A 27592-nucleotide genomic window follows, 5' to 3' on the forward strand; every position below is an offset into this window, starting at 1 on the left:
CCTGGTAAGTTAGGATTTGTGACCAAGTTAATTTGGAGAGGTCACCCTGAAGGAAAAGGTCAAGAACAAGTCTTGGACTTGGGAAGAAGTCATGAGAGTTTTGGGAAGAAAATAGGGAGTTTTTCTAATATAGAATGATCAAATGCGAGAGAGTAGGGAGTGGCAATGGGCTGGATTCATGGTCCTCCAGGCCTCCGGGTTTGCATCCCCCGAGTCTCATCTGATTAACAGGTGCAGATCTGCAACTGGCTAGCAGCCGTACTTGGTGCAGGGCTCCTCATCTAGGGCCAGAGGGGTCTTGATTCTGGAAAGACGGATCCATGGGGATAAGCCGTGAAGTTTTACCACTGTTGGAGTGGTCCAGAGAACTTAACAGGGTCTGGTCCAGACAGGTTCAAACGGCTTTCTGTCCTGCAAAGAGTCTTGAGGTATACCAATCCCCAGATGTACATTTTGGATGTATGTTACCTGAGAACGAGGGGTCAGGTTTGGGACTGTCCTGGTTTGGGTGGTCAGCAATGGTGGAGACACTGTGCCCGAGGGATATGGCATACTGAAGGATCCGAAGACCAAAAAGAAAAAGAAGACCAACTAAGAGTCCTTTGATAGCTGACGAAATCTTCTTCCACTCCAGGAGCTTAACCATCATTACAGGGAAGAGAGGGATAGGTTTACAGTGCCAGTGTGAATATTCATGCTAATTAGAAACCCCGTCACGTTTTCCTGGTAATCTGGTTTACGTACATGACACTGTTTTATACAGCATAGGTTCCTCCTTGAGCTGCAGGCAGGATATCAAGGGCCATTCGGTTTTGGAGGGCCAGCTTTTGAATTTGTGGCTGACTCGGAGATGGGTTTTGTTAAAGGCGGCTCTTGTATGCTCGGTGCAAACCTCTATTTGCAGTTTGACATCAACAGAGGTGGCTCCTAGGACACATACGGCAAAGGGATAAAGCCATCAAGAAGCCCTCTTTGTCTGATGTTCAGCCTTAACAATATCCTAATTACGAGGAACCACTGGCAAGTGAGAGAAGGCTTTTCTGGGGGAGAGAAAGTCATCCCCAGGTGCATCAGCCAACGCCGTCATGAAGACAGTGGGGTCATCCCTTATTTCCCCAAGTCCACAGTGAACACCATAGAGTGCGGTGCGCTCTGGCTCGTAAGGAATGGTTTTCTCATCCCGGCCACACAGAATTGGTCCAGGTGCTAGCTGACTTGTACAATTGTTGGAGAATCCATCCCATTTTCCAGCTGTTCACGTAATCATATGCCCATGGGGTCCTGTTATCCCCACAGAATAGCGGGCATGAAGATGGGCTTTACAGGAGCTCCTGTGGCAAGTTCTCTGAAGTTCGCCTCAAGTTGTCAAGCTAACATCCAAAGACAACCCGAACTAGAATTTAACATCTGCAAAGGTGCGTTATTGAAACATAATTTTTCTCTCTAAAATCACAATTATTTTCAGAAATAGCCAAATTGAGACTAATTTGCTCAAAAAACAAGCCCAATTTTAATAAACTTGGCCTAAATATTTACATAAGTTCAGCAAGAACAGTGGTTGGCCATACGGATCTTTTGAAATCTGCTTTGCTGGAACTTTCCATAAGGAATCTCTAGGTTGAACTTCTAGTAGCCTCTCCAGGCCAGAAGCCAAGCCAAGTACCTGCCAACAGACTTCTCTGTGATACCAGCAGATTTCGGTGAATTCCTCCTTATGAGGTCCCCCCAATATCCTGAGGTTCCTTCACCTGCCAGGAAGTGACATTCTTGACTCACCTGGTGAGGCTGCTGGGAACTCAGTAGGCAGGTATCAGGCCGACATTTCCAAGGGGCTTTATGGCTCCAGGTTCCATAAAGTCAACCTTCGTTCCTTAAAGCTGTCTGGGCATATCTGAGTCTGTATGTCTCTCAAATATGACATTCCAGTCAAAGCCTTGGTAAGATAACCAATGTTTCCAGCGGTGTCCTGTTACAAGGAGAAGATTCTTACTGAACTAAGGCAAATGACTATGATTGTCATGGAAGAAAGAACACTTACTGAGACCTTTTGAATTTCAGAGGGTTTAGGTAGAGAGAAAAGTTAAATGCTTGGATTTGTTCACAAACGAGTACTTTATCACGTTTCTGTGAGTCATAGCTAGCTATCTTAAGGAAAAGTTTTCCTAATCTGGAAGAACATTAGAGAACCAGCAACATTTCAAGCAAAAGTCACAAAAGTATAATCATCTTCCTCCATGTATTTAGTCCCATGTTACTAATTCTAATTCCGTTTGAATGCAACCTTTTAGTTAGTTCTGGAAATTCTTACCTATGTTAATGTTATGACTTTTTAAATGTATGTATGTATGTATGTATGTATTTAAGAGAGAGAGTGCAGAGGGGCAGAAGTAAAGAGTATCTTAAGCTGACTCCGTGCTGCGTACAGAGCCTGATGTGGGACTCGATCCCATGACCCCGAGATCACCATCTGGGCTGAAACCAAGAGTCAGACGCTTACCCAACTGCACCACCCAGGCACCCCTAATGTTATGATTTTAAAGATAACAAAAACTTTTTTGTCAAAAAAGTCCTTTTCATGAATCTCCTTGAGGATGAAACACATTCTGCGAGTGACAAGATTGTAATTCAATCAATAAGCAAATTCAGTTATTTCTGTGACACAGAGCACTTCAATAATCCGGTTATCAAGTGATGACCTTATACCAGAACCCAACACACCAATAAACACGCCTGATTAGTCAAAGAGACTTCATTTACAATTCAGATCTCGGGGAAATTTGTTAAAACCTTGGAAAGTTTTTTTTTTTCTTAAAGATTTTATTTATTTATTTGACAGAGATAGAGACAGCCAGAGAGAGAAGGAACACAAGCAGGGGGAGTGGGAGAGGAAGAAGCAGGCTCATAGCGGAGGAGCCTGATGTGGGGCTCGATCCCATAACGCCGGGATCACGCCCTGAGCCGAAGGCAGATGCTTAACCGCTGTGCCACCCAGGCGCCCCAGAACCTTGGAAAGTTTTAAAGCACAAGTGCCCTAAATAGGATTACAGCTCAACAAAGACCCAATAAAGATGAAACATAGAAACTTTGGTTTTCTGGGCAAAGAAAAGAGAAAACGACTTTGTCCTTCTCAAGAGCAAACCAACAATCCAAGAAAACTTGGGTCTTTCTAACAGAGAGAAAGCAACATTTTAATCTTATACCAGTGTACTTTCAAAATCCATTCATTTCTATCTTAGTCCATCCAGACCGCACATAAAATTCCTTTCCAAAGGTTCCCCTTCGCAACCCTTCTACGACTTTCTTTGGTGTTCAGATTTTGTCCCAAGCCATTTCTTTCCAAGCAACCAGTCTCACTTAGGACAAAATTACCTCTTTTGCCTTCAACAAAAATACATTCCCATTTTTTACATCTTTCTTACGTATCTCCTACTCTTTTACCTACCAAGCTGCTTATTCCCTTATTCCCATCAGCCTTAACCACATTCCACAGAATTTTAACTCTTAGAAACCTTAGTCTCCAGTGGAAACTAAGTAGTAACCAATTGTGAATCGTTACAGCAGTATTCGTTAGACGGCAAATTTATGAATCAAGTAAGCACAAAGCATGTTTTCCAACACTCAAATACCCTGTTTCTCTGCGATAAGAGACCAAAAACAGAAAGCTACGATCAGTAATGCGTTAGCACTCCATCCTGTTTGGAAAAGACCTAGAGGTCCCAACAAATTCAAACAAACTTTCAAGTTTCAGGTTACCAAAGACCTTGAAAGCTATCTTAACAATGACCCGTGAGAACTTTGAGACTGACCAAATCAACCATCATTTTAAGTCATCTTCCTGCTGACCAATTGCAACAGAGATCACGAGCTTATTTGACCTTCAGTAAACCTTGGTAGGATAAAAAGTTTTATACTTAATGCTGGTAACTCTAAAGACAGGTCTTAATTAAACAAACTTAAATTAGCTTAAATACCAAATTAAGTTGCACCTGGTTTGCTTAAAAGTCAATCAATTTGTTCCCCATTGTCAGTTTTCAGTCTGAAGTGGGCGGTGCAAATACAGGGGTACGCTCTTCACCCTTGACTAGGGCGGGGGGGAGAAAGCAGCCAATGGCGCTGGAGGCACGGAGGATGGCCTAGGAGTCACCTACGCAGGCCGCACCCCAGGTGGTGCAGAGACAGGTGGAGAGGGAGGCTGAGGAGGCAAGGTCCCGCCAGAGGGCAGAGAAAGTGGACGCCTGGTCTTAAGCCTCTTCAGATCGAACAGAGGAGCAGACGCCATGTTTTCCCGCCAACAAGAGGGAATAGGCAGTCCATGTTGGGCCAGAATAGATGGGGAACTTCCCAAAACAAAAGGAGTTTCAGCAGCTGCTTGGGAATATTCCTTAAAGCCTCGGGCCCGAGGTAGACTAACCACAGTGGCTCCAAGGATCATAGCCATTGACTTGGAAATGAAGGAGGGAGAAGCCCCCACATCTACAAGGAGGAGGAAGAGTGATGCAGCCAGCATCCAATATGTCGGGAAGGGGTTATTTAGCCTGGTTGACAGTTGCACACATTCTGCAAGGGGCTCCTATGTCCAGGTCCTGATTTAGGGCCATGACACCAAGCAAGACACCTGTGGGACAGCAGACCACGGTGAGGCGTTCCAGCAAAGGTCCAGCTGGAGAATAGCGCTGGAGGACAGCACCGAGGGAGGGAGGGCCGTATGTCCTGATCTGGGAGCTTGCAGGAGGCCAGGAAACACAAAAAGAGGACATGTTTTCCCTCAGGCCTTGGGGGTCAGATTTGTTCCAGCTTTGAAGGACACTGCCCAAGAGTGAGTCGGAAGGGACAGGGTTCCCTAAGGGAAAGACTGGCTGCCAATTCCCAGTGGAGCACCCGCCATATGGAATGGAGCTCGGATTCATGGTCGTGATTTCAGTCAGGGCATCCCACTGACCTGAAAAAGGACCAGACCTATCCGAGGAGACAGACTCTTGGGGCGTCCCATCACCCAGAGGGGTCATGCAAATACAGAGCGACTGACTCTTTTGGGGTGTCCCACCACGCTGGGGGTCCCACCAAGAAGAGAGCAGCAGCTAATGGCATGGCACTTCCCATGGGGGTGTCCCCCCAGCAGCAGCAAGGGCTGGAGCCCGGTTTGGCCCCACCGGGTGGGAAAGAGGGAGGACTCACCACTCAGCCACGTGGGAATGGTTGGCCCACAGACCAGGATGGCAGCTGGAGCCAATGGCGCTGGTCTCTAGGAGCACACGTCTGGTGGGAGTCGGAAAGCGGAGGGAAGGGGCCCTTCATGCTCTCGGCCATGGCCAGTCCAAGCGCACTGGGGAGCCGCGCCGGCCGAGGCCTTCAGTCCTCTGAGGGGCACTAGGGTTAGACTCCCGAACGGCCGAGAAGAGCAAGGAGAGGGAGGGAAGGGTCCCTCCGAAGGGAAAAGGCAAGGGCGGTCCGGCCCGTTCCCCCTGGGGCTTCGGAGCCTCACTGAGGAGTCATCAAGGCCGGGGGCCATCAGTTCCCCAAGGAGGCCTAGAGTCGGTCCTCAGAGCGCAAGTCCCAAGAGATTCCCGGAGACTCCAGGGAGAGTCCCGGACAGGCAAAAGCTCCGCGTGTGGGGTTCCCCCAAATGCACAGGAGCCACAAAGTCCCTGGACACACCACCAAATACAGTGCCTAAATGGGGTATCTCTCGATTGGATGGGGCCCCCAACGGTAGGGCAAGGATCGGGTGGAAGCCTGTAGTGCGAGCAGTGAATGAATTCACCTGAGGCAGAACAAAGGTGATAGAAGTTGACCGAATACACTGCAAGGGGGCAGGTGCAGGACAGCAGAGGGGAGACTGTCCTCGAGGAGCCGGTGGGTGGGGGCTGGTTTAAGGGGGGAAGGGAGCAGGTATGGGGCCGTATGGAATTCTCTCCTCTTTGGTAACTGTGCCTGGTTGTAAGTAGCCCATTGGTCAGTTAGGGCCTGCGGCTACATTCGGGTGGGTCCCCCAACGGGCCTGTGTCCAACCAGGGGGTCTCTGGGGGCCTTTCTGCGTCGCATTGCTCAAGACTGTTGGCCTGAAATCAGCCTCTACACGCTCCTGTTCCAGGAGCCGAGTCGTGTCGAGTTAGAGATGGACTTGCCGGGGCACCTGGATGGCACAGAGGTTAAGCGTCTACCTTCGGCTCAGGGCGTGATCCCGGCATTATGGGATCGAGCCCCACATCAGGCTCCTCCGCTGGGAGCCTGCTTCTTCCTCTCCCACTCCCCCTGCTTGTGTTCCCTCTCTCGCTGGCTGTCTCTGTCAAATAAATAAATAAAATCTTTGAAAAAAAAAAAAAAGAGATGGGCTTGTTACTTCGTTGTCCTCCATGTGTCTGGCTCTTGGAGAAAGCCCGATTCCAGGGAGACTTCACAGTCCGTCCCGCGTAGGTCAGATCTTCTCTTATGAAGTCTCGGGGCACTGTGCACTGTCCGCAGCTCCCAGGACAGCTCTCGCTTTATAGGTATTCGTGGAAGTGAATCTCGTCCACGTGACTCTAAGTTCCACGAGAGGGCCTTGGGTTTGGCTCCACATTCACCACATCCCCAGTGCCTGGCAGAGTGGGCACTCTGCAGATATCTGTGGCAAAATGAATCACGTGATGACCCACGCTGCTGACAGGGGAAGCATGCTAAGCCCAGAAGAGATCAGAAAGAATAGTTCTTCATGGAAGGAGGTGGGGGAGGGGTGGGGGCAGAAGAGAGACTAAGACACTAGAGTAAACCACTCCTCACAGGATTATGTCTCAACAGAAATGTAGCTCCTGTCCTTCCCTCCACCATCCATTTTCATTTTCTGCCTTAAGCAGATCTTGGTTCTTTTTATTTGTCTTTTTATGTTCAGTTAGCCACTGTATAGTACATCATTAGTTTTTGATGTAGTGTTCAGTGATTCATTGGTTGCATATAACACCCAGTACCCATTACCGCCCATCACCCAGTTACCCCCTCCCCTCACCCCCTTCCCCTCTGAAACCCTCAGTTTGTTTCCTGGAGTCTAGAGTCACTCATGGTTTGGCTCCCTCTCTGATTTCCCCCCCCCCTTCCCCTAATGTCCTCTGCACTATTTCTTATGTTCCATAAATGAGTGAAACCACATGATAATTGTCTTTCTCTGCTTGACTTATTTCACTTAGCATAATCTCCTCCAGTCCCGTCCATATTGCTGCAAATGTTGGGTAATCGTTCTTTCTGATGGCTGAGTAATAGTCCATGGTATATATGGACCACATCTTTTTTTTTTTTTTTATTCGACAGAGATAGAGACAGCCAGCGAGAGAGGGAACACAAGCAGGGGGAGTGGGAGAGGAAGAAGCAGGCTCATAGCGGAGGAGCCTGATGTGCGGCTCAATCCCACAACGCTGGGATCACGCCCTGAGCCGAAGGCAGACGCTTAACCGCTATGCCACCCAGGCGCCCCCAGGACCACATCTTCTTTATCCATTCGTCTGTTGAAGGGCATCTCGGCTCCTTCCACAGTTTGGCTCTTGTGGACAATGCTGCTATGAACATTGGGGTGCATATGGCCCTTCTCTTCACTACGTCTGTATCTTTGGGGTAAATACCCAGTAGTGCAATTGCTGGGTCATAGGGTAGCTCTATTTTTAACTTTTTTTTTTTTAAGATTTTATTTATATATTTGACAGAGATAGAGACAGCCAGTGAGAGAGGGAACACAAGCAGGGGGAGTGGGAGAGGAAGAAGCAGGCTCATAGCGGAGGAGCCTGATGTGGGGCTCGATCCCATAATGCCGGGATCACGCCCTGAGCCAAAGGCAGACGCTTAACCGCTGTGCCACCCAGGCGCCCCTATTTTTAACTTTTTGAGAGACCTCCACACTGTTTTCCGAAGTGGCTGTACCAACTTGCATTCCCACCAACAGTGTAACAGGGTTCCCCTTTCTCCACATCCTCTCCAACATTTGTTGTTTCTTGCCTTGTCAATTTTAGCCATTCTAACTGGCGTAAGGTGGTATCTCAATGTGGTTTTTGATTTGAATTTCCCTGGTGCCGAGTGATGTTGAGTATTTTTCACGTGTCTGTTAGCCATTTGTATGTCTTCTTTGGAGAAGTGTCTGTTCCTGTCTTCTGCCCATTTTTTTGACTGGGTTATTTGTTTTTTGAGCGTTGAGTTTGAGAGGTTCTTTATAGATCCTGGATACCAGTCCTTTACCTGCAATGTTATTTGCAAATATCTTCTCCCATTCTGTGGGTTGCCTCTTAGCTTTGTTGACTGTTTCCTTTGTTGTGCAAAAGCTTTTTATCTTGATGAAGTCCCACAAGTTCATTTTTGCTTTTGTTTCCCTTGCCTTTGGAGACGTGTCTTGAAAGAAGTTGCTGGGGCCGATGTCGAAGAGGTTACTGCCTATGTTCTCCTCTAGGATTTTGATGGATTTCTGTCTCACATCAACCTAGTTTCTCTTACTGATAGTTTATTATTAATATATAAAAACTCAACAGATTTTTGTGTATTGATTTTGTACCCTTCGAATTTACTGAATTCACTTGTTAGTCTAACATTTTTTTTTTGTTATTGAAGAGACTGTCTTTTTTCCACTGGATATTTTTTCCTGATTTGTCGAAGATTAGTTGACCATAGAGTTGAGGGTCCATTTCTGGAGTCCCTATTCTGTTCCATTGGTCTATATGTCTGTTTTTGTGCCAGTACCATGCTGTCTTGATGACGACAGCTTTGTAATATAGCTTGAAGTCAGGCAATGTGATGCCCCAGCTTTGTTTTTCTTTCTTCTTTCCTTCTTTCTTTCTTTCTTTCTTTCTTTCTTTCTTTCTTTCTTTCTTCCTTCCTTCCTTCCTTCCTTCCTTCCTTCCTTCCTTCCTTTCTTTCTTTCTTTCTTTCTTTCTTTCTTTCTTTCTTTCTTTTTCCCCATCATTTCCTTGGTGATTCAGAATCTTTTCTGGTTCCATACAAATTTTAGGATTGTTTGTTCCAGCTCCTTGAAAATTGTCAGTGGTATTTTGATAGGGATTGCATTGAAAGTGTAAATTGCTCTGGGCAGGATAGACATTTTAACAATGTTTATTCTTCCAATCCATGAGCATGGAATGTTTTTCCATCTTTTTGTGTCTTCCTCAATTTCTTTCATAAGTGATCTGTAGTTTCCAGAGTATAGATCCTTTACCTCTTTGGTTAGGTTTATTCCTAGGGATCTTACGGTTTTTGTTGCTATTATAAGTGGAACTGATTCCTTACTTCTCTTTCTATAGTTACATTATTAGGGTATAGGAAAGCAACTGATTTCTGTGCATTGATTTTGTATTCTGCCACATTGCTGACTTGCTGTATGAGTTCTAGTAATTTGGGGGTGGAGTCTTCAGAGTATAGGGATAGAGGGAACATTCCTCAATATCATAAAAACCATCTATGAAAAGCCCACAGCGAGTATCATTCTCAGTGGGGAAAAGCTGAGAGCGTTCCCCTTAAGGTCAGGAACAGGACAGGGATGCCCACTCTCACCACTATTGTTCAACATAGTGCTAGAAGTCCTAGCCTCAGCAATCAGACAACAAAAAGAAATAAAAGCCATCCAAATTGGCAAAGAAGAAGCCAAACTCTCTCTCTTCGCAGATGACATGACACTTTATGTGGAAAACCCAAAAGACTCCACCTGCAGATCTTGGTTCTTAGAACAAACACCAAAAATATCAAACAAAACCCCTTTGTTTGGGACTCCTGGGCAGTTAAGCCAGTTAAGTGTCTGCCTTTGGCTCAGGTCATGATCCCAGGGTCCTGGGATGGAGTCCCGCACCGGGCTCCCTGCTCAGTGGGGAGTCTGCTTCTCCCTCCTCCTCTGTGCGTGCTCTCTCTCAAAATCTAAACAAACAAACAAAAAACCCTCTATTTTGTTCATTTAAGAGTAATATAAGAACTACAAGAATATATTCATGGTCACAATTTTTCTGAGAAGAAAGAGTAAATGGAGAGAGGACCAGCCCTACCAGACTCTAAAACACGTTTAAAAGCTCACAAGAAGTTTATTCTCAAAGAAGATATAGATAAGTGGACAGAAGCAAGCCCCAAATGCATAACCCAATACATGTGTACGCTTAGTCAATGGTAAAGACAGCATTTACAGTTAGCGAGGAAAAGGGGCGACATCAAGTGGGACTCAGGTTAACTAACTTGCCAAAGTCACACAGCCCCTAAGTGGTAGGAGAGTGATTCCGTCTGAGTGGCCTTCTTACTTTGGAACTCGCCCTTTTAAACATTCCGCTAGCTGTCCTTGTGTACCCGTCCGTCACCAAGCCCTGGACAGGGCATTGCAAATAGAAATTGCAAATACAAGGCATCCACGAATGAGTCCACAAAGGCTTTCGCGAAGCGGGGGGCGGGAAGACTAAAAAAAAATGGAACAAAAATGTAAAATGTAAAACTGTTCGCTGAGGTCTCGCCCACCCGGCCCCACGGTCCGCAGCGCGGCCGCCGGCGGGTCTAGGACTCCGGACAACCGGCAGGTGCACCCTGCACGGTCCGGAGCCTCCCGGAGTCGACTCGCGCGAGACCCAGCGGGCGCCGCGGGAGCTGCCCGAGTCTGCGCAGAGGAGACCCCCGAGCGGGCGCCGCAGGGCCGCCCGAGTCTGCGCAGAGGCGACTCCCGAGGAGGCGGGAGGCGGGCTCAGCGGGGTCGCCCGAGTCTGCGCAGAGGAGACCCCCGAGAGCGCGGGAGGCGGGCACCGCGGGAACTGCCCGAGTCTGCGTAGAGGAGACCCCCCAGCGGGCGGGAGGCGGGCGCAGCGGGAGTTGGCGGCCGGGGCGGAGGGGACCGCCGGCTCCCGGAGCGCGCCTGATGCGGGCGGAGCCGGGGCTGCGCGATGGTCGCCGTGGAGGGGGCAGTGGCCGAGCGGGAGGCTGGGGTGGCCCGGAGGTGAGACCCGCTGCGTGCGCAGAGCCGGGGGTCCCGGCGCCCGGACACCCCCCGGGGAAGCGGGGCGCAGAGCAGACCCCTTGAGGCCGGCCAGCGGGGAGAGGCTTGAGCCTCGGGGACGGCGGGGCTGGGCCCCCTCCTGGCTCCCGGCGCGCGCCTCCACGACCCTCCGCCGCCTTCCCCTGCCCGGGTGGGTTCTAGTTCCCTCCTGGGGGGCCGCGAGCTGCCGATCCCCCAGGCCCAGCCCCACCGTAGGCTGCTTCTGCTCCCTGCCCTGCGCTGCGCGAGACCTGGTTTCTGGGCTCCAGGGATGATCGAGGCCCCGAGGGGGGACCAGACTGCACCACAGGAATGAGCTGTCCGGGCCAGACGTGCTGTCATACTTGATCTGAAATGTTCCTGCCCTTGGGGTTCAAAGGAGGGGGGCGGGGTTTAGGCGAGTGTCTTCTTTGTAAAGGTCTGCACATCCTTTTATGAGTAGCTTCAAAAGCCGTTTTCTCTGGGAAGCCTTCCAGAGTTACCACCTGCATCTCTAAGCTTTTCATCTCCTTTAGCTCGTTGAGCTAGTGCTTAGTCATAAGCATCTACTAGTTTCACGTGTGTGCGTGAGTGTGTAAGTCTCCGGGTCCCTCTCTAGGTAGGGGCCCTATCTTTGGAACACATGCACGGGAATAGGACTTTAAAAGGATTGGAATGGTTAGAAGGTGCTAACAGGCGGGCCTGCAACCGTGGGAGGTATTTCCGTAGGTCAGGGGGCTGAACAATGATGACCCCCGGGGCCAGGTAGGACTGTAGACAACGTTTTCCCGCTAGCGCCATTGGGTTTTATTTTAATCCAAGGCCAACATTTTAAAATGCGGAAATGTCTTTCACATCTACTGACACAAGACCTAGGCTTTAGCATGTCTTGAAAGCTCAGACGTGTCGACGCGGGGCCTCCCATGTCTGCACGGTGCACTGAGCAGGAATTGAGCTCCACCTTCAGACTCAGCATCCAATTTCCAGGGCCCCAGTCCTCACTAATCTCCACTGGCTCCCTGCGGTGGAAGCAAAGTCTCATTTTGTCATATATCATCACCTAGCTTCCTTCACTCGTCCTGATGAAGTGCCTGGCCTCCTGTGGCCGTTTGAGTTCTGGATTCCTGGTGTAGATGAAAGAGAGCTGGAGTGGTATCATGAGCAGGAGTCAGGGGCAACGGGACAGCATGGGGAGAAGCACAGTGTGTGGGAAGTCAGCGGGGATACTGGAGATACTGGGAATACAGGTGAATCGTAGAGTAGGGCTATTGTTACGTGTCGAATTGTGTCTCCCCCTCCAACCCCAGTTGTGTTCCTTCAATACATTGAAGTCTTAACCCCAGTAGCTCAGAATGCTTCGTCGGCATGACGATACTGTGGGATCAGTGCCGTTCCTTCTGTTGGACATCCCAGGGGAGGATGGCTGAGGTTAAGACGCCGGGGTTCTAACTTGGTTCTGCTCGCTCCCGCACCCTGTGCTCTGCTCAGGACTCCAAGCCATAGTTAGTGACACTTTTCTGCTTTGGATGCTACTTGTGTGCTGATGATTCTGAGGCCTTTGTCTGCATTCCCGATGTTCCTCCTGGGCTCCTGACCTGCTGACCCGTCAGCTCCGCAGACGTTTCTCCTGGATGCCCCACAGGCATCTCCAACACGTCTGAAATTACTTCCGCCACTGCCCCCCCCCGCCCCGTCTTTGCCTCCAGCTACCCAGTTCAGGCGGTTGCCCAGGTTGGACACGTGGATGCCATCCTTAATGCCTGCCCTGTCCGCTCAGCCCCTCCATCTAGGACAGCACCAGGTCTTGCTTCTCTGACGTTTGGACTCTGTCCCCCCGTGCCCTCCGTCCCAAGCTCACTAGGGCCTTCACTGGCTCCAAGGCAGGTCACTGCTGTGGCTGTCTGCCTGATGTCCCCACTCGCAGCCTTGACCCTCCATCCTCCAGAAAATGATCAGAACAGTCTTCTAAAACCGTAAATCTGCTTATGCCATTCTCCTGCGTTAACCCTTCAGAAGCTCCCCGTGGCCTTCAGGACAAAGCCCAAACCTCTTGGTCTTCCACAAGTTGACCAGCACTTCCCAGCTCTGCCTTCTGCCATCCCGCACCCCGGGCTCCGTTGCATGGTGCGTGCATGGACGTCCGTGGCTCCTCTCACTCCCGCCCATGCACGTGTGGGAGCCTCATGGAAAGTCTGGTTATCTCATGTGGTCTCTGAAGCCTCAGCTTAGAAGCTCTGTCCTTCCGGAAGTTTCCTTGCTCATCCCCCCTCAAGGATGTGCTCTTCCCGCGGGGTCCCAGGACACCCCATGCATACCCTTCCTGAGCCCCCAGCCCAGCACGGGCTCCCCAAGGAGAGGGACTCTGTCCTCGGTGTCATCCTGCATTCCTCATTATTTCTCACCTAGTGTGGTGCCGTGTCCCACAGCAGGGCTCAGAGGGCAGATCAGCCCCGGGAAGCGGGAGAGAAGAAATACAGTGAAGGTGAGGAGTCCCTCAGACAGGGTAGCGCGGGGTTTCAGCCCGGGGTCTCACCCCTTTCTAGAGCAAGGACAGGACTGGCTGCTGAGAGCCAGGGTGACGTGTGACGTAGCTGAGCTCTAAGGAGAGGAGGGAAGGTACAGAGCGTCTGCCACTCTCTCAGGGGTGGTTCCTGAGCGGGAGCTGCTTTTTCGGGAATTCAGGAGGCTGTGGGGTGTGGCCGTGAGCGAGTCAGGGAGGATGCTGGGCGCCAGGCCTGCGCTCCGAGGAAGCTCTGTGGGGAGGAGACGCTGGGAGGCAGAGATGGTCCCACTGGGGGCGGGGTGTCCGCACACTCTCAGCTCTCTGGGTTTGGGGTGAAACAAAAAAGGAGAGTCTTTAAAGGATCCGTGGGATCAGAAGATCAAGGGTTCCCAGCGGCTCTGACGCCTGTGGCCAGGTGCTTCCAGTCTGTGCCGAAGGGAGTCCTGCCTCATGGGGGGGGGTGCACAGTTCTGGGTTTGCCCCGTGGCCCCCGCCCTGGTGTCCTGGAAGGACTGGCTCTCACCTCCTCCTGCGCCCTCCTCCGTCCTGCTTGTGTTACTGGATCTGCACCGTTTCTCCCTCACCAGCTGGCACGAGGTTTTGATTTTGTCCATGAACGGCGGAGGGACAGTGCAAGGCCATAGGGAAAGGAAAAGGAAGGGCGTTCTCTTCCCGGTGCTGGTGCGCCACCTCATTCGGTTTTGCTTTTAAAAATTGTGTCTATTTATTAGAGAGTGAGCACGAGCAGGGTCGTTCCGGTGCTGGCCAGTCTCTAAAAAGGTGCGACTCTCAGCCCCAGCCGGGACACAGTCCTCTTCTCAGCTCTCTGTTCCTCCCTCTTAGACTTCTCAGTGTGGGGAAGAGGTGATGTTTGTATTTTAGGAATGCTATCATGGTCTACTTACCATTTCAGGTCCGGAGACCAGGAACACCAGAACGGGCCAGAAGTCAAAGATGGACATTCCCGGAGACAAAGATTCAGCAAGGGTTGGATCCGAAGGAGGCCAGAGACCGATCCTCCAGGACCGTGGGTTGGTTGAAATTGGTGACCCTGCGGACAGGTCACTGAGGTGCCAGGGGAGAGGTACCAGGGAACTGAATCTCATTGCCGAGAAAGCCATTGCAGGAGAGAGAGGCCACGGATGTAATGGGAGAGAAAGAACAATTTCTGCAGGAGAACGATCCCACAAACATGAGGTCTGTGGCAAGAGCTTCCAGCAGAAGGCAGAAGTCACCCAATGCCAGAAAACCAGTAATATGAAGAAAACCTATCAATGTAAGGAATGTGCAGAAACATTCAACCGGAGCTCAAACCTGATCTTCCACCAGAGAATTCACACGGGGAAGAAACCCTACATGTGTGACGAATGTGGGAAGGACTTCAACCAGAGTTCAAATCTCATTATTCATCAGAGAATTCACACCGGGAAGAAACCTTACACGTGTCGCGAGTGTGGCAAAGACTTCAACCAGAGCTCCAACCTGGCCAGGCACCGGCGGACGCACAGAGGCGAGAACCCCTACGAATGTCAGGAGTGTGGCAGGGCCTTCCGCGGGACCTCCAACCTGCTCCTGCACCAGAGGTCCCACAGTGGCGGGAAGCCGTTCACGTGCCACGAATGCGGCAAGGCCTTCAACCAGAGCTCGGACCTGGTCACTCACCGCAGAGTCCACACTGGAGAGAAGCCGTACGTGTGCCACAAATGCGGCCAGAGCTTCAGCCAGAGCTCGCACCTTGTCACGCATCAGAGGACCCACACCGGGGAGAAGCCCTTCAAGTGCCGCGAGTGTGCCAAGGCCTTCAGGCAGCGCGCACACCTCACCGAGCACCAGCGGCTGCACAGCGGGGAGAGGCCCTACGTGTGTGGTGGGTGTGGGAAGGCCTTCAGCGGGCGCACGGCTCTGCTCAAGCACCAGAGGCTGCACGCAGGCCGGGACGCCGGGTGCCAGCAGGCCTGCCCTTCCGACGCGGGCCAGCTGGGACAGCAGAGAACCGACAGGAAGGAGAAGCCCTATGAGTGTACGGAGTGTGGGAAAACCTTCCGGGGAAGCTCAGACCTGATCCGGCACTGGATAATCCACACGGGCGAGAAGCCCTACGAGTGCGGGGCCTGCGGGAAGGCCTTCAGCCAGAGGTCGCACCTGCTCACGCATCAGAAAATCCATACCGGGGAGAAGCCTTATCCGTGCGGCGAGTGTGGGAAAGCCTTCCGGCAGCGCTCGCTCCTCGTCCAGCACCAGAGAGTGTACAGCGGGGAGAAGCCCTATGAGTGCGGGGCCTGCGGGAAGGCCTTCCTCTGGCGCACGGCCTTCCTCAAACACCAGAGGCTTCACACTGCAGAGAAACCCCAGGGACGTGGGAGGACACTGAGCCAGGCCCAGGTGCCTGGGGATGAGCAGGGAACTCACGGGGAACAGAGAGCTGGCGGGTGCGACCAGCATGCTAGAACCTTCCCGGGCAGCTCAGACCTCGTGGGACCTCTGGTGACTTGCACAGGAGAGAAGCCCCATGAGTGTGCAGAGTGTGGGAAATCCTTCCAGCAGAGCTCAGACCTCACAAGGCATCGTAGAATCCACAGGGGGGAGAAGCCTTACCCCTGCGCTAAGTGCGGGAAGTCCGTCAGGGGCAGCTCAGACCTCATTAAACACCACCGTGTGTGTATGGGAGAGAAACCCTACGACTGCCCCGAATGTGGGAAGGCCTTCAGTCAGAACTCCCACCTTCTCAGTCGCCAGAGGGTCCACACTGGAGAGAGGCCCTTTGAATGCAGCGCCTGTGGGAAGGCCTTAGGGGGGCGCACAGCCTTCCTTAAACACCAGAGGCTGCACCCCGGGGAGCCACTGGGGGGCGGCGACAGAGCCTGCAGACAGGACTCGGAGGTGATGGGGCCCTAAGGGAGCCAGGGCGGCCTGAGGGAGGCCGTTCTTATCGCACTATGAGGATGTTTATCTTTGGAAAGCGTCTGGAGGCAGAAAGACATGGGAGTGTAACCAGGCGGCAGAGCGCGGACGTAGAGGCCATTGTTCTGACTCCGACCTGACACCGGATGTGGTCCCCGGGCTGTAATTACTGGAGAATGCTTCAGGGAATGTCTACCGTCATTGAAGTCATTAGCAGTCACCTTGGCAGCAGCCCCAGAACTCAATTCTTCGTGGAAGAAGCCATTTCAGCCCCGACCCCGGGTCCAGTGACAGATGTGAATCTGCTTTAGGGACTTGAGGGTGGTTCGGTCTCTCTCTGGGACACATCCTTCCGGTTAGGAATGTGCTTTATGCGTATTCCCCTCTTCTCGTCCTTACACGTGTGTGATGATCCACTCATTGGGAGGAAGCCACAATGGCAGGAGGACAGCTGGAGGCCAGGACACAAGGGCCAGAGGGGGGTGTCCCGCAGAGGAAGCAGGGTATCCTCTGGTAGCCCCAGGAGATAGAATAGCAGGTGTCAGGGCAGAATCAGAGCGCGCCAGCGCACAGCGTGGGAGCTGCCTGAGCTGGGAGGAAGTCTGCTGCGAAAGGTCAGGTGACTGTAAGGGCAGTGGTTTTGTCTCGACCCCCGGCTTTGCAAGGGGACACAGCTGGTTTGAGAATTGGAGAGGCCAAGCAGAACCGTGCAGCTCACGGTTCTGGTAATTAGGCTCCGCCCATCTGGACAGTCACAGTCCATTAGCATTAGGCTCAGCACACCTGGGCGGTCGCAGCCCCTCCACAGACCCTCCCTGCGCTGGCATGTACCTACAGATGGTCAGCTAACACACGAGCCATCAGATGAGAGAGGGACTGAACGGGACGGTGTAAGACAGGAGAATCTCCACTTCGGGTCTTTCCGCAGTGAGAGCAGCTTGCGAGATGCACAGAGGGGACCCGGGGTTCTCAGCTGGGGTGGCTTTGCCCCTTGAGGACTTTTGGCAACATCTGGAAACGCTGTGCTGGTCACAGCTGGGAAGAAACGATGGGCATCGATAGCTTAGGATAAAAATGCCCGCACAAACGAAGAGTTACCTAGCCCCAAATGTCAATAGTGCCGTGGTTGAGCAGCTCTGGCCATGCACCTTTGGAACCCCGGTCGCCTGGGGTCATTTAAGCGAGCACCTCAGCGCGGTGAAGGGTTTCAGGAGGGGCTGTGTGGCACAGCGGAGGGAGCCCGGGAGGCAGAAGCACTCAGACGTGGGTCTGAGTCTCGGCATGATGCGCTGGCTTCAGGACCTGGAGGAAATTGTGAGCCCTCTCTGGTCCTTATCTTCCCCCTTAACGAAATGGTGGTAACATCATTCACGTCAGGGGTGACTGTGGGGTTTAAATGAGGACGCTGAAATTTACTGTTGGCACACAGCAGAGTATCGGGGGCTTTCAGCCTTTTTACGCAGAAGATGAAGTTTTTACAAGCAGAATATAAGATCTGTAAGATGCAGTGGGGTTTTGTGGCTGGTGTAAGGAGTATGACCGGTTAAAGGTCAAAGCGCTGCGGGCTGTGGCTTCCCCCGAGGGGCGTCCCGAACAGCAGCGGGATGTCCACAGCGTCCCTGACAGCTGGCTGCTTGTGGTCGATGTTTGGTCCTAGGGTTCCAGAAGCCTGCCGACCCCCACCCCATCCCCTGCCTCAAAGGGTTGAGGCCTTAGTGATCTCATGTAAACTAGTAATCTCTTTATATGAGAATATCTTTGAGTATATTTGGGAAGCAAAAGGAATTCACCATAGCTCTCATCGGGGATACGCTTGAGTGAAAAATTAAAGATGCTTACATTTTCATAGTTATCCCCGGTTCTAGCTAATCAGAACCTCGGCTAACTGGAAGTTTAGCATTGTGTTTTTATAAAAGGAATTGGGAGGGTCCTCTATCTGCCCCTACAGTGCTGTACCGCGAGGACGACGTTTAGGACAATAAGGAGGAATCTGAGGAGCCTTCAAGGTAATTTACTGCAGTGGTTTCCAACCTCGTAAACATCAAGGCCCTCTTCTTTGCACCCTCGTGCCCTGTGTTTTAAGAGATTTTGCTTCCCTTGGGGCGCCTGGGTGGCACAGCGGTTAAGCGTCTGCCTTCGGCTCAGGGCGTGATCCTGGCATTACGGGATCGAGCCCCACATCAGGCTCCTCCACTATGAGCCTGCTTCTTCCTCTCCCACTCCCCCTGCTGTGTTCCCTCTCTCACTGGCTGTCTCTATCTCTGTTGAATTAATAAATAAAATCTTTAAAAAAAAAAAAAAGAGATTTTGCTTCCCAAGCTGCCTTTGTTAAAGAATAATTCATTCTTTTTATTTATCTATTTATTTATTTATTTTTGGCTATTCGAATGGATGTATACCCAGCGATGATGCTTCTGATTAGCAAGACACGACCGGACGTGGGGATTAAAATTCCAACCCAAAGCAAAGAACGTTTTCAGGAGCCTTTTTATCCCTTTTGTGGGCAAATATATAATCGGGTTTTTGTAATATTAACTATTGCACGAAGACCTCGTCCTCAAAACTAAGCTTTTCACTCCATCTCCGACAGAACCTGAATTCCATGCAGTGTGTGAGGCTTCTGAAAGCAGGAAGTTTTCGTTACAGTATGGGAACGTTCCAGCTGTGAATGCGGACGTAAAGGTTATGCCAGAAACACCTGTCGAGCACCTAGAAAGGCTGTCCTGTTCTTCCAGGCGCGCACGGTCCCATGATGCTGAATGAGGGTGGAGCTCTGCTTGGACGTTTTCCCAAAGTCACCACTCTCACAGGGCTTCTCTCCAGAAGGTGGACTAGAAGGTGTGCGTCACGAATGGAGCCTTTACCCCATTCCCCACACTCGTGGCCTTTCTTCCTATGGGCGACAGCCATCTGCCTGCCACCTTTCCCTGGGCGGGGACCGGCTCAGTCCCTGCCCTGTGCGTCTCTCCCTTGCTGCTCTGAAGTGGCCCCAGCTTCAGACGCAGAGGCGCCGCTGGTGAGTGTTTCTGACACCTGCGAGTCCACGGCAGTAATGGGCGCCCCTCGTGACCTCATTTTAACGTAAGTGGCTCTTTAAAGACCCGCTCCCCAAATGCAGGCACGTGCTAAGGGAGCAGGAGTTAGGATGGGGGGACACAGCACAGCCTGGATAAGACATTCAAGCTGTCGCAGTCCCAGCCTTCTCCTCTGGGAAAAGGGGGAAACAGTGCCTCCCCCAGGGTTACAGGGGTCACCCACCATCACGCACCTCGTCAGGTGGCAGGAGAGGGTGAGGACTAAATGTCAGCGCACATCAGTGACACGATAATGCCAAACGGGAGCGGCAGCTTCAGCGTGTCTACTATCCCAGAATCTAAAGATTACCCGGGGAGTACGTTAAGCAGAGAAGGGAAAACATTTTATCAACACCTCTTACGTGCCAGGTCCTTGGTATCCCGTTCACGTGGAAGCAGGGGAGAGAGAGACACTCCATCAGTGCAGGGGGCACGCCTCCTGCCTTCCCCAGGCTGGCAGAAGGCCCCGCTCCGAATCCTTGCGGACCGGTGGGGAGGAAAGGGAGGTGCGTTCACGGGCCTGGCCACCGTGCTTCCATGGGAGGCATGTTCCAGAGGTCTCCCCACACGTCCTCTGGGCTGACGGGGGCTTCTGGGGCAGCTCTTCCCCTGCCCGTCCGGCGGCCCCTGTTGTCTCACCCGGAACATTCCCCAGGGCACCCCCCCAGCAGGCGTCATACACACACACCATCTCAAGGTGTGTTTCCCAGGGACTGCAACCTAAGAAAACCAGGAATCAAATGAGAGTAAAGAGATGTTGGCAAGGGGAGTGGGGAGGCCCACACTGCACTAGTGGCCTGGGGAGGAGGACAGGGACAGACTGCAAGGACAGGACAGGGCAGAAGGGGAGAAGGGAGGCCTGGCTTGGGGCACCTGCAAATTTGTGAAGCAGTTTTCCACGGTCACTTCTATCCTTAAGAAACAGGCCTTCTAGGGACGCCTGGGAGGCTCAGTCGGTGAAGAGTCTGACCCTTGATTTTGGCTGAGGTCGTATGTCAGGCTCGTGAGATTGAGCCCCTCGTCGGGCTCTGTGTTTAGTGTGGAGTCTGCTTGGGATTCTCTCCCTCTCCCTCTGCCCTCCCGGCACTGCAAGCTTGCTCTTTCAGTAAATAAATCTTAAAAAAAAAAAAGAAAGAAAGAAATTGGCTTTATATTTCTACATTACGGATGAAGAAAGAGACTGAGTTTTGGCAGTCTGCCCGCAGTCACGTGATGTATCAGTGGCAACGCGAAGATCTGAACCTAAGTGTGACTTCCATCCCTGTGCTCACACGGCTCCTTGTTTGCACAACAAAACTGCAAGAAGGAGGAGGAGGAAGTGGGGCTCTTTGCATTTCTGACATGAGGTGTGGGGCAGGGAGGGCAGACTCCTCATTCTGGGCAGCACTGATCCGCACACAGGGGGTACTCGGTCCCAGAGACCCGCCTGCCCCCGCTGCCGGCGAGCGACGCGGAATTAAATTCATCCTGTCCCAACTACAGAACAGAACAATGAGAAATGATGGCCTTTCTTTCCAACGTGAAAACAGCTCCGTCACCCACAAAATCAGCATAAACAAGAGCCACACAGAACAGACGAACACGTCTCTGTACAGACAGGACTTCTGTTTCCGGCTGTGAGGGAGTCACAGGGACTGGAATTACCATCCCCCCCTCACCCAACCAAGAAGCCAGACAGAACAGTGGACGACAGGGATGCCGGGCACGGAGCCCTGAGACAAGAGGGACAGGTGAGGGAAGTCCCAGGATCGCCCGGCTGAAGGGACGGAGCTGAGGGTCGCAGAGGAGGGAGCCAGCTGCCCCCGGTCCTTGCACATGCGTGCTGGAGCCAGGGACGGAGCCCGTGGGAGGCATGGGCCGCATTCCTGGAGCTCACACAGGTCGGGGAACGGCTGGAGCGGAGACCCTTGCCGTGGGCACGCGTCCCGCAGAGCCGCAGAAGGGTCTCACTGCAGGGATTGGCCACAGGAGCCCCGGGCCTCGAGGCTGCTCGGTCCCACCCAACCAAGTGGGAAATCGAGCCTCGAGAGAATCACTGTTTCCAAGTAACTTGCATCCCAGTACAAAGCTCAAAAATACTTAAAGGAATTAGAAAAAAAAAAAAAAAACACCCAACACCAACAACATAAAATTTACAATGTCTGGGACGCAGTCAAAAATTCAAGGCAGACAAAGAAACAGGAAAGCATGACCTGTAACGATAGAGAAATTATCAATAGAAACAGATGCAGAAAGGGCGATGATCGCTATTAAACGGGACACTAAACACAGCTATTATGCTCCATAGGCATGCCCCAGAAGGGAAAGGAAAACAAAAGCGTGTAGAGAGAGACACAGAAAGACATAACCTGGAGCACCTGGCTGGCTCAGTCGGGGGAGCAGGCAACTCTTGACCTCGGGGTCATGGGTTCAAGCCCCACGCTGGGTACAGAGATTACTTAAAAACAAAATCTTTAGCGGTGCCTGGGTGGCTCAGTCGTTAAGCGTCTGCCTTCGGCCGGGGTCATGATCCCAGGGTACCGGGATCGAGCCACATATCGGGCTCCCTGTTCAGCGGGGAGCCTGCTTCTTCCTCTCCCTCTGTCCCTCCCCCTGCTTGTGCTCGTTCTCTCAAATAAAAAAAAATCTTTTTAAAAAAGACATAAGCTGAATTCTAGAATTAAAATTAAAATTACAATGTCTGAGATGGAAAATGGGGATAGAAACTACCAAAATACCTAAAAAAAAAAAAAAATGAACAGCACATCTGTGAGCCGTGGGGCAACGCCAATGCCCTGAATATATGTGCGGTTAAAGTCCCAGGGGAAAAAAAGGAAAACAGAAAAATACTTTAAGGAAACAGGGCGGGTCAAAGACGCATGAAGGAAAATACACCAACACGCTACCAAAATCAGACTGGCTGAAACCGGCCGCGACGTGGGATTTCATTTTAGAAACGAGGACTAAAGTCTGTAAGTAGAAGGAAGTGCTGGCTTTTCGGGAAGTCTGCAGACCAAGCACCTTCACCATGGGATTGTAAGGGAAGAACCTTCCATGACAGACCTCGGAACACATGGCCTTTGGCCGCTTCCCTGGAAACCCGCTGGGGAGACTGGACAGAGCCACAGTGTGCCAATGGTTGTGAGACCCCAGGTCCGCTCGCAAGGGCACGCAGCCGCTCTAACGCAGAAGGAATAATGCGCTTGAAGATAACACAGCCAACGAGGATCGGTGCAGAAGCAAAGGTGCGGTCTGCGCTCCTCGAGCTCCAGAGCTGGGGAGAAAGCACCCCGGACGTGCGGTAAGTCAGAAGAGGAGGAGAGTGGGCAAAGGAGAAAACGGAACTGCATTTATGGGGCGCCTACCACATACCAGGCGACGGGCTCTCGGATGCACGGTTATATACCCCGCATCTGCAGACACTGTCCCCGCTTTCTGGACCAGGACATGGACGCGGAAGGAGTGACCGAGATAACGCAGACCACGCTGAATTCTCAAGAGGCCACGGGCACACTGCGGGTCTGCACGGACTGGCCGCCCCGGCTGTCAGTCCACTCTGAGGACCAACGGCTCCTCTTCCCTTGACTCACCTGCATTCCCGGAGCGCCTGAGCCCTCGTGGTGAGAACAAGAGGGAAGGAGCAGGGGTGGGAGTCCATGCCCACGTCCAGAGGACGGACGCGCTTTGTCTCAGGGGTGGGAGTCCACGCCCGCGTCCAGAGGACGGACGTGCTTCGTCTTGCGGCACATTCTCGTTCAGAACCGGCCGTTTCAGAGCTGGTTTTGAGGGTCACCCCGAGCAGGTGGATACAGCGAGGACAGCACAGGCCCGTGACGACGAGGAAGCTGCACCGACGAAAGCACAGCGTCCCCGCAGACACGTCGGAGACCAGCTCTCGTGGAGGAACGGCGTGTCCGTGAAGACGGAAATAACGGGTAAAAACAGGAAGGAGAGACATCAAGCCGCAAAGGCTACGATGAAAGAGAGACTCTGAGGACGGCACAGGTGAGATCTGATCTGACCTGTTCTTTCTCTTTCTCCCGGTGCTGAGTGCGACAGGGGTCTGGGCACCTGGGGCCACTCGTACTTGCGTTAACGGTGTCATGGATCAGCTGCCGCAGCCCCGGAAAGCCTCCAGTTTGCGTGGCAACCTCTTCCCTGTCCCCCGTCACATAAACGGATGCCACGGGTGACACAGAACGCTCACGCCACCGGCCTGCTTTGGGGGATCAAGGATCTGCATAGAGAGGTGAAGGGCAGCAAAGGCATCAGGATGCTCCCTTCAGCTCCTGGGGGCGGACGTGTCCAGCTCACCCTCGTGGCCTCTAGTTTATGGGAACCGCTCGGCTCTTCACTCCAGCCCCGGGCTGACGTGGTGTGCTCTCTTCTCCGCTCCCTTCTGCAAGCGTCGGCCCGTCCTCAAGGAGCACGACACAGGAGCTGACACAGACGGTGTGTGGGCCCACGGACCCCGGGGAGGAAGAGGAGGGAGGAAGGGCTCTAGGTCAGAACGGGAGTGTCCAGCCCCGGGTGGCTGTGCATGGCGGATCCGTGACGCGGAAGGTGCGAGACCAGAGGTTCCCCCACACGGACATTCAAGGGGCCTGTCCGGTGCCAAGTGTCCCGGGCTGCTGCCCGGCGTGACCGCTGCCCACATGCAGCACCTTCATGCTCAAGACCGCCAAGGTCTTCCTCGCACCCACGCAGCCCGGGGGCTCCCCGACGCGGGAGTCAGTGGAGTGGGCTGTGGGTCATACGCCTCCTCGCCTAAAGCCCCCTCCTGTGCCCCCAAGTCCGGTTTACAGAGCGCCCCACAACACCAGCAGGTCAAGGGTGTAGACGCTCCCTGCCCCCTTCCTGGTGATCTCCGGGGTCATGTGCCCACGAGCCGGCCCAGACCCGACCCACTCGGATGCATAAGCCACCTCCTTCTGTGCAGAAGGCCTCGGATGGTCAATCCCCATGCGGGCCCGCCCTCCTCCATGCCGGCCTTCCCCGCCCCGCAGCCTGGACCACAGCGCCTTCTTCCTCGAGCCAGCCCTGCCTTCCCCACCTGAGTCTATCCGTTCCCACCGCAGATAAGACGGGATCTAACAGTTCATTACTGGATCACTGTCCGAAGGGGCCTGGACGGCAGTCGGGAGCACCTGTGCAACGGCGGAATGACGCCCACCCCGCGATGCGGAACACAGACACCTGAGCCTCTGGACGTGAGTCGGCTGCGCGCCCGGCACCCCAACCCCACTGCTCCCCAACAACACGGCGCCCCCAGAGGTCCAGGAACCCCGCGGGCCGGGGCCTTGCTCGGTGGGGCTCCTACCTTGCGGTCCGAGAGGCGAGGTGGCGGCCAGGCACAGAAGGGTGGCTTTTTGGAGACATGCTGGTTCCCAGGGTCCAGTCCAGTCCACACTGCCTGCAAAGTGTGTTACAAACAAGGACGACACGTGAGCGTTCTGTCCCGCCGCAGAGGAGGCTGGACACGAGAGCGCGGGAGGGGCCAGGAAGGGACCGAGCCCAGTCTGGGGTTTGTGCAGGGGCGTCACCTGCCCACCGGCCACCCCAGCCCTCCTCCAATCTCAGAGCTCTGGGCACCTTTGGCTTGCTCAAGTCCCCACCAGTCCCCTAGCGCTTAGACTGGCCCCGTCCATCCCGGAGGCCCCCGGGGTCCTCCAGGGTCAGCACACAGGTGCTAACATGGTCGCAGGTGCTCAGGAAGTGCTGGGTGACTGTGCACCCCCCAGCTCTCCTGGGTCTCCCCCCTGGGGTCATCACCAGAGGCCCCGGCTCCCTCCACTCTCAGGGGCACCCCGAGGAGGGTCATTTCCAGGAGCGAGGTGAAGGACTCCAGGGGGGTCCGAGGATGGGTTTCAGGTGGCACATGAGTTCCCTGAGGACACGTGCACATTCTTGGTGGCACAGCCTGCCTGAGTCTCAAAGACCCCTGACCTCACCAGGGTAGGGACCTGCCTGAGATCAGGAGTTACCTAGGAGAAGGCACAATGACTCTCAGACGGCAGTAACAACTACAAACACTAGCCCCGAAACCTTAGCAGGAAGGGGATTTTTTAAAAAATGATCCAGAATATTACCTTGTTAATCAAAAGAAACCGGTGTCTACCTATGTCGTATATGATACAGATGAACAAAATTGGAAACACGGGCCCGGCTGTGAACGGTAACGGATCTCAGTGAGCAAGCGGGGGCGGAGGACAGAGGGGACGGCTGTGCCCCGGGGGGAGGGTGCCCCTCACGGGACGGGGGTGACACTGGCCTAGGAGGTCCCACGAACCATGTACCCGGCGACAATACACGTCGGGAAGGTGTCAAGTGAGTAGACTTGTCGGGACACACTCTACCTACCAACGAGCCGGGACACCAGTGAAAACGGCGAGGAGGGGAGCGTACAGAACGGCAGAAGTTCTCCAGGACGGTTTCTGGGCACTGAGGGAGGTCTCTGAGATTGTGAGGCCTGGTCTTCATCGCTCTAAACCTAAGAAAACTCGTGTTTCTATTCCTCGATGGACCCCTACATGCACGAACCGTGACTGTCACCCACAGGTACGGGTAGATTTTGACTCCCAAGTCCACGGAGGGGAGGGGAGGGGCGGCCGACAGAAGCGGAAGGTCCGAGTCTCCCTGCGTTAAGTGGGTGCGAGGTGGACGAGGACAGGGAGCGAGGTTACGGGCTGTGCGCAGTGTGTGGGTCACGATGGAGAGACTCGTTCACCAGAATTCCTCCTGGGAAACACCGAGACCTCCCCCCTTACGAATATGCTCTAGTACCACGAACTGGGTCACTGTGCTGCCTTCTCAGGGCCCAGGGACTGGGCTGCTGATGGAGCTGGGGCCACAGCCGGGGAGGGGCCGGCGGGAGGGGCTGGGTGTTGCTGAGGATGTAGGCTGGGGAGGGAGGGAAAAACCAGCGGTGGCTTGGCTGACAAGGGACCTCTGAGGATGTGCAACGTGAGCGCCCTTCTCCACCCGGCCCAGCCCACGGACGCATCTGTGGGAGTGGACTCTCGGGGGTGAGCTTAAACAGGGGCCGAGCTCTCTGTCGGGGCTGGCCAGGGGTGAGCGTAGGCATCAAACACATGAACACAGGACCAAGAGGTGGAGGGACGGGTGCCATCCAGGTTTCCCGTGACAGACACAGCCGGGGAGCATTTTCTGGCTGGAACTTGAGCAGTAAGAGAGCATACTGCGCCTGGCATCCCCGTAAGGATAGAGGGAAGTTGGAGAATCCCTCCCACTCGGGGCCTGACCACCAGACCAGAGGAGGGACGTTGGATGGGGGGCCGTGTGGCCTGCTGTTCACTCATACGGCGCTTTTCTCAAGCGAAGGGTCTGAACCTGGGGGAGCACACGGAGGTTCAGAGTAAACCCTGGGTTTTGGCTGTGAGTGGTTATGTTTCCAAGGACGTGATTTAAATCTGTGATATTCAAATCCATGTGGTAAAAACATCAATGTGCACAGGCTTTCACACACAGCAGCCTCAAGTCTCCCTGTCCGCGGCACAGCACGGGGCTCGGGAGCACGGAAAAGTCACCTAACGCCCCCGACCCCCCGGTCTTCGACATCGGGGCAGGAGCACCTGCAGCCACCCCATTGGCTGATGGGTGCACAACTCTGTGAATTAAAAATCATTCAACGGGGGCACCTGGGTAGCGCAGTTGTTAGGCATCTGCCTTCGGCTCAGGGTGTGATCCCGGCGTTGTGGGATGGAGCCCCACATCGGGCTCCTCCACTGAGAGCCTGCTTCTTCCTCTCCCACTCCCCCAGCTTGTGTTCCCTCTCTCGCTGTCTCTCTCTGTCAAATAAATAAATAAATAATCTTTAAAAAAAAAATCATTCAACGAACACGGAAGACAGGTGGATTTTATGGTACGTACGTGGTACCCCACTCCAGCCACTTACAAGGGACCCACGTCAGAGATGCTGTGAAAACACACATGGAAAGCGCCTGGCACTGTGCCTGGCACGGCCAAAACGCAGGAAACACTAGGGTTTGGTAATCGTGTCACAGAGCTGACACAACAGACCACTGAGGACGTGTCCCGTCAGATTTACACAGTTCAGAACTGCGGGGCTGCTGGGCCCTGGAGTTCACAGAGTTCATGTCCGCCGTCTCACAGTGAGAGCCGTCTGGGGCCAGGTGTAAGGAGTAGCGCCAGCCTGCTGGAGCCCGTCCGCGCTGCCTGCCGCCCTCCCCC

General features: G+C 53.4%; 2 protein-coding genes across 17 annotated transcripts in view; one reads left to right on the plus strand and one right to left on the minus strand.

Annotated features, from left to right (window-relative positions):
• ZFP3 (ZFP3 zinc finger protein) overlaps positions 1 to 27592 on the minus strand; it is a 98797-nt gene that overhangs the window by 60773 nt on the left and 10432 nt on the right. For 12 of the 16 annotated variants that reach the window (XR_005834712.1, XR_005834714.1, XR_005834713.1 and 9 more), the window contains exon 2: positions 24702 to 24794. The gene's annotated coding sequence lies outside the window, so the exon portion shown is untranslated. Of the gene's footprint in view, positions 1 to 81; positions 928 to 1776; positions 1967 to 9785; positions 10379 to 24701; positions 24795 to 27592 lie in introns of those variants that run through there. The other 4 variants (XR_005834709.1, XR_005834720.1, XR_005834719.1 and 1 more) reach the window with 3 other exon arrangements.
• Positions 14374 to 18496, plus strand: ZNF594 (zinc finger protein 594). Its single transcript, XM_008687931.1, has one exon. It carries the CDS (start codon positions 14382 to 14384, stop codon positions 16320 to 16322), a length of 1941 nt encoding a protein of 646 aa, XP_008686153.1. The 5' UTR covers positions 14374 to 14381; the 3' UTR covers positions 16323 to 18496.

This window comes from Ursus maritimus, unplaced genomic scaffold (genome assembly GCF_017311325.1).
Source record: "Ursus maritimus isolate PB19 unplaced genomic scaffold, ASM1731132v1 scaffold_14, whole genome shotgun sequence".
Lineage (NCBI taxonomy): Eukaryota > Metazoa > Chordata > Mammalia > Carnivora > Ursidae > Ursus > Ursus maritimus.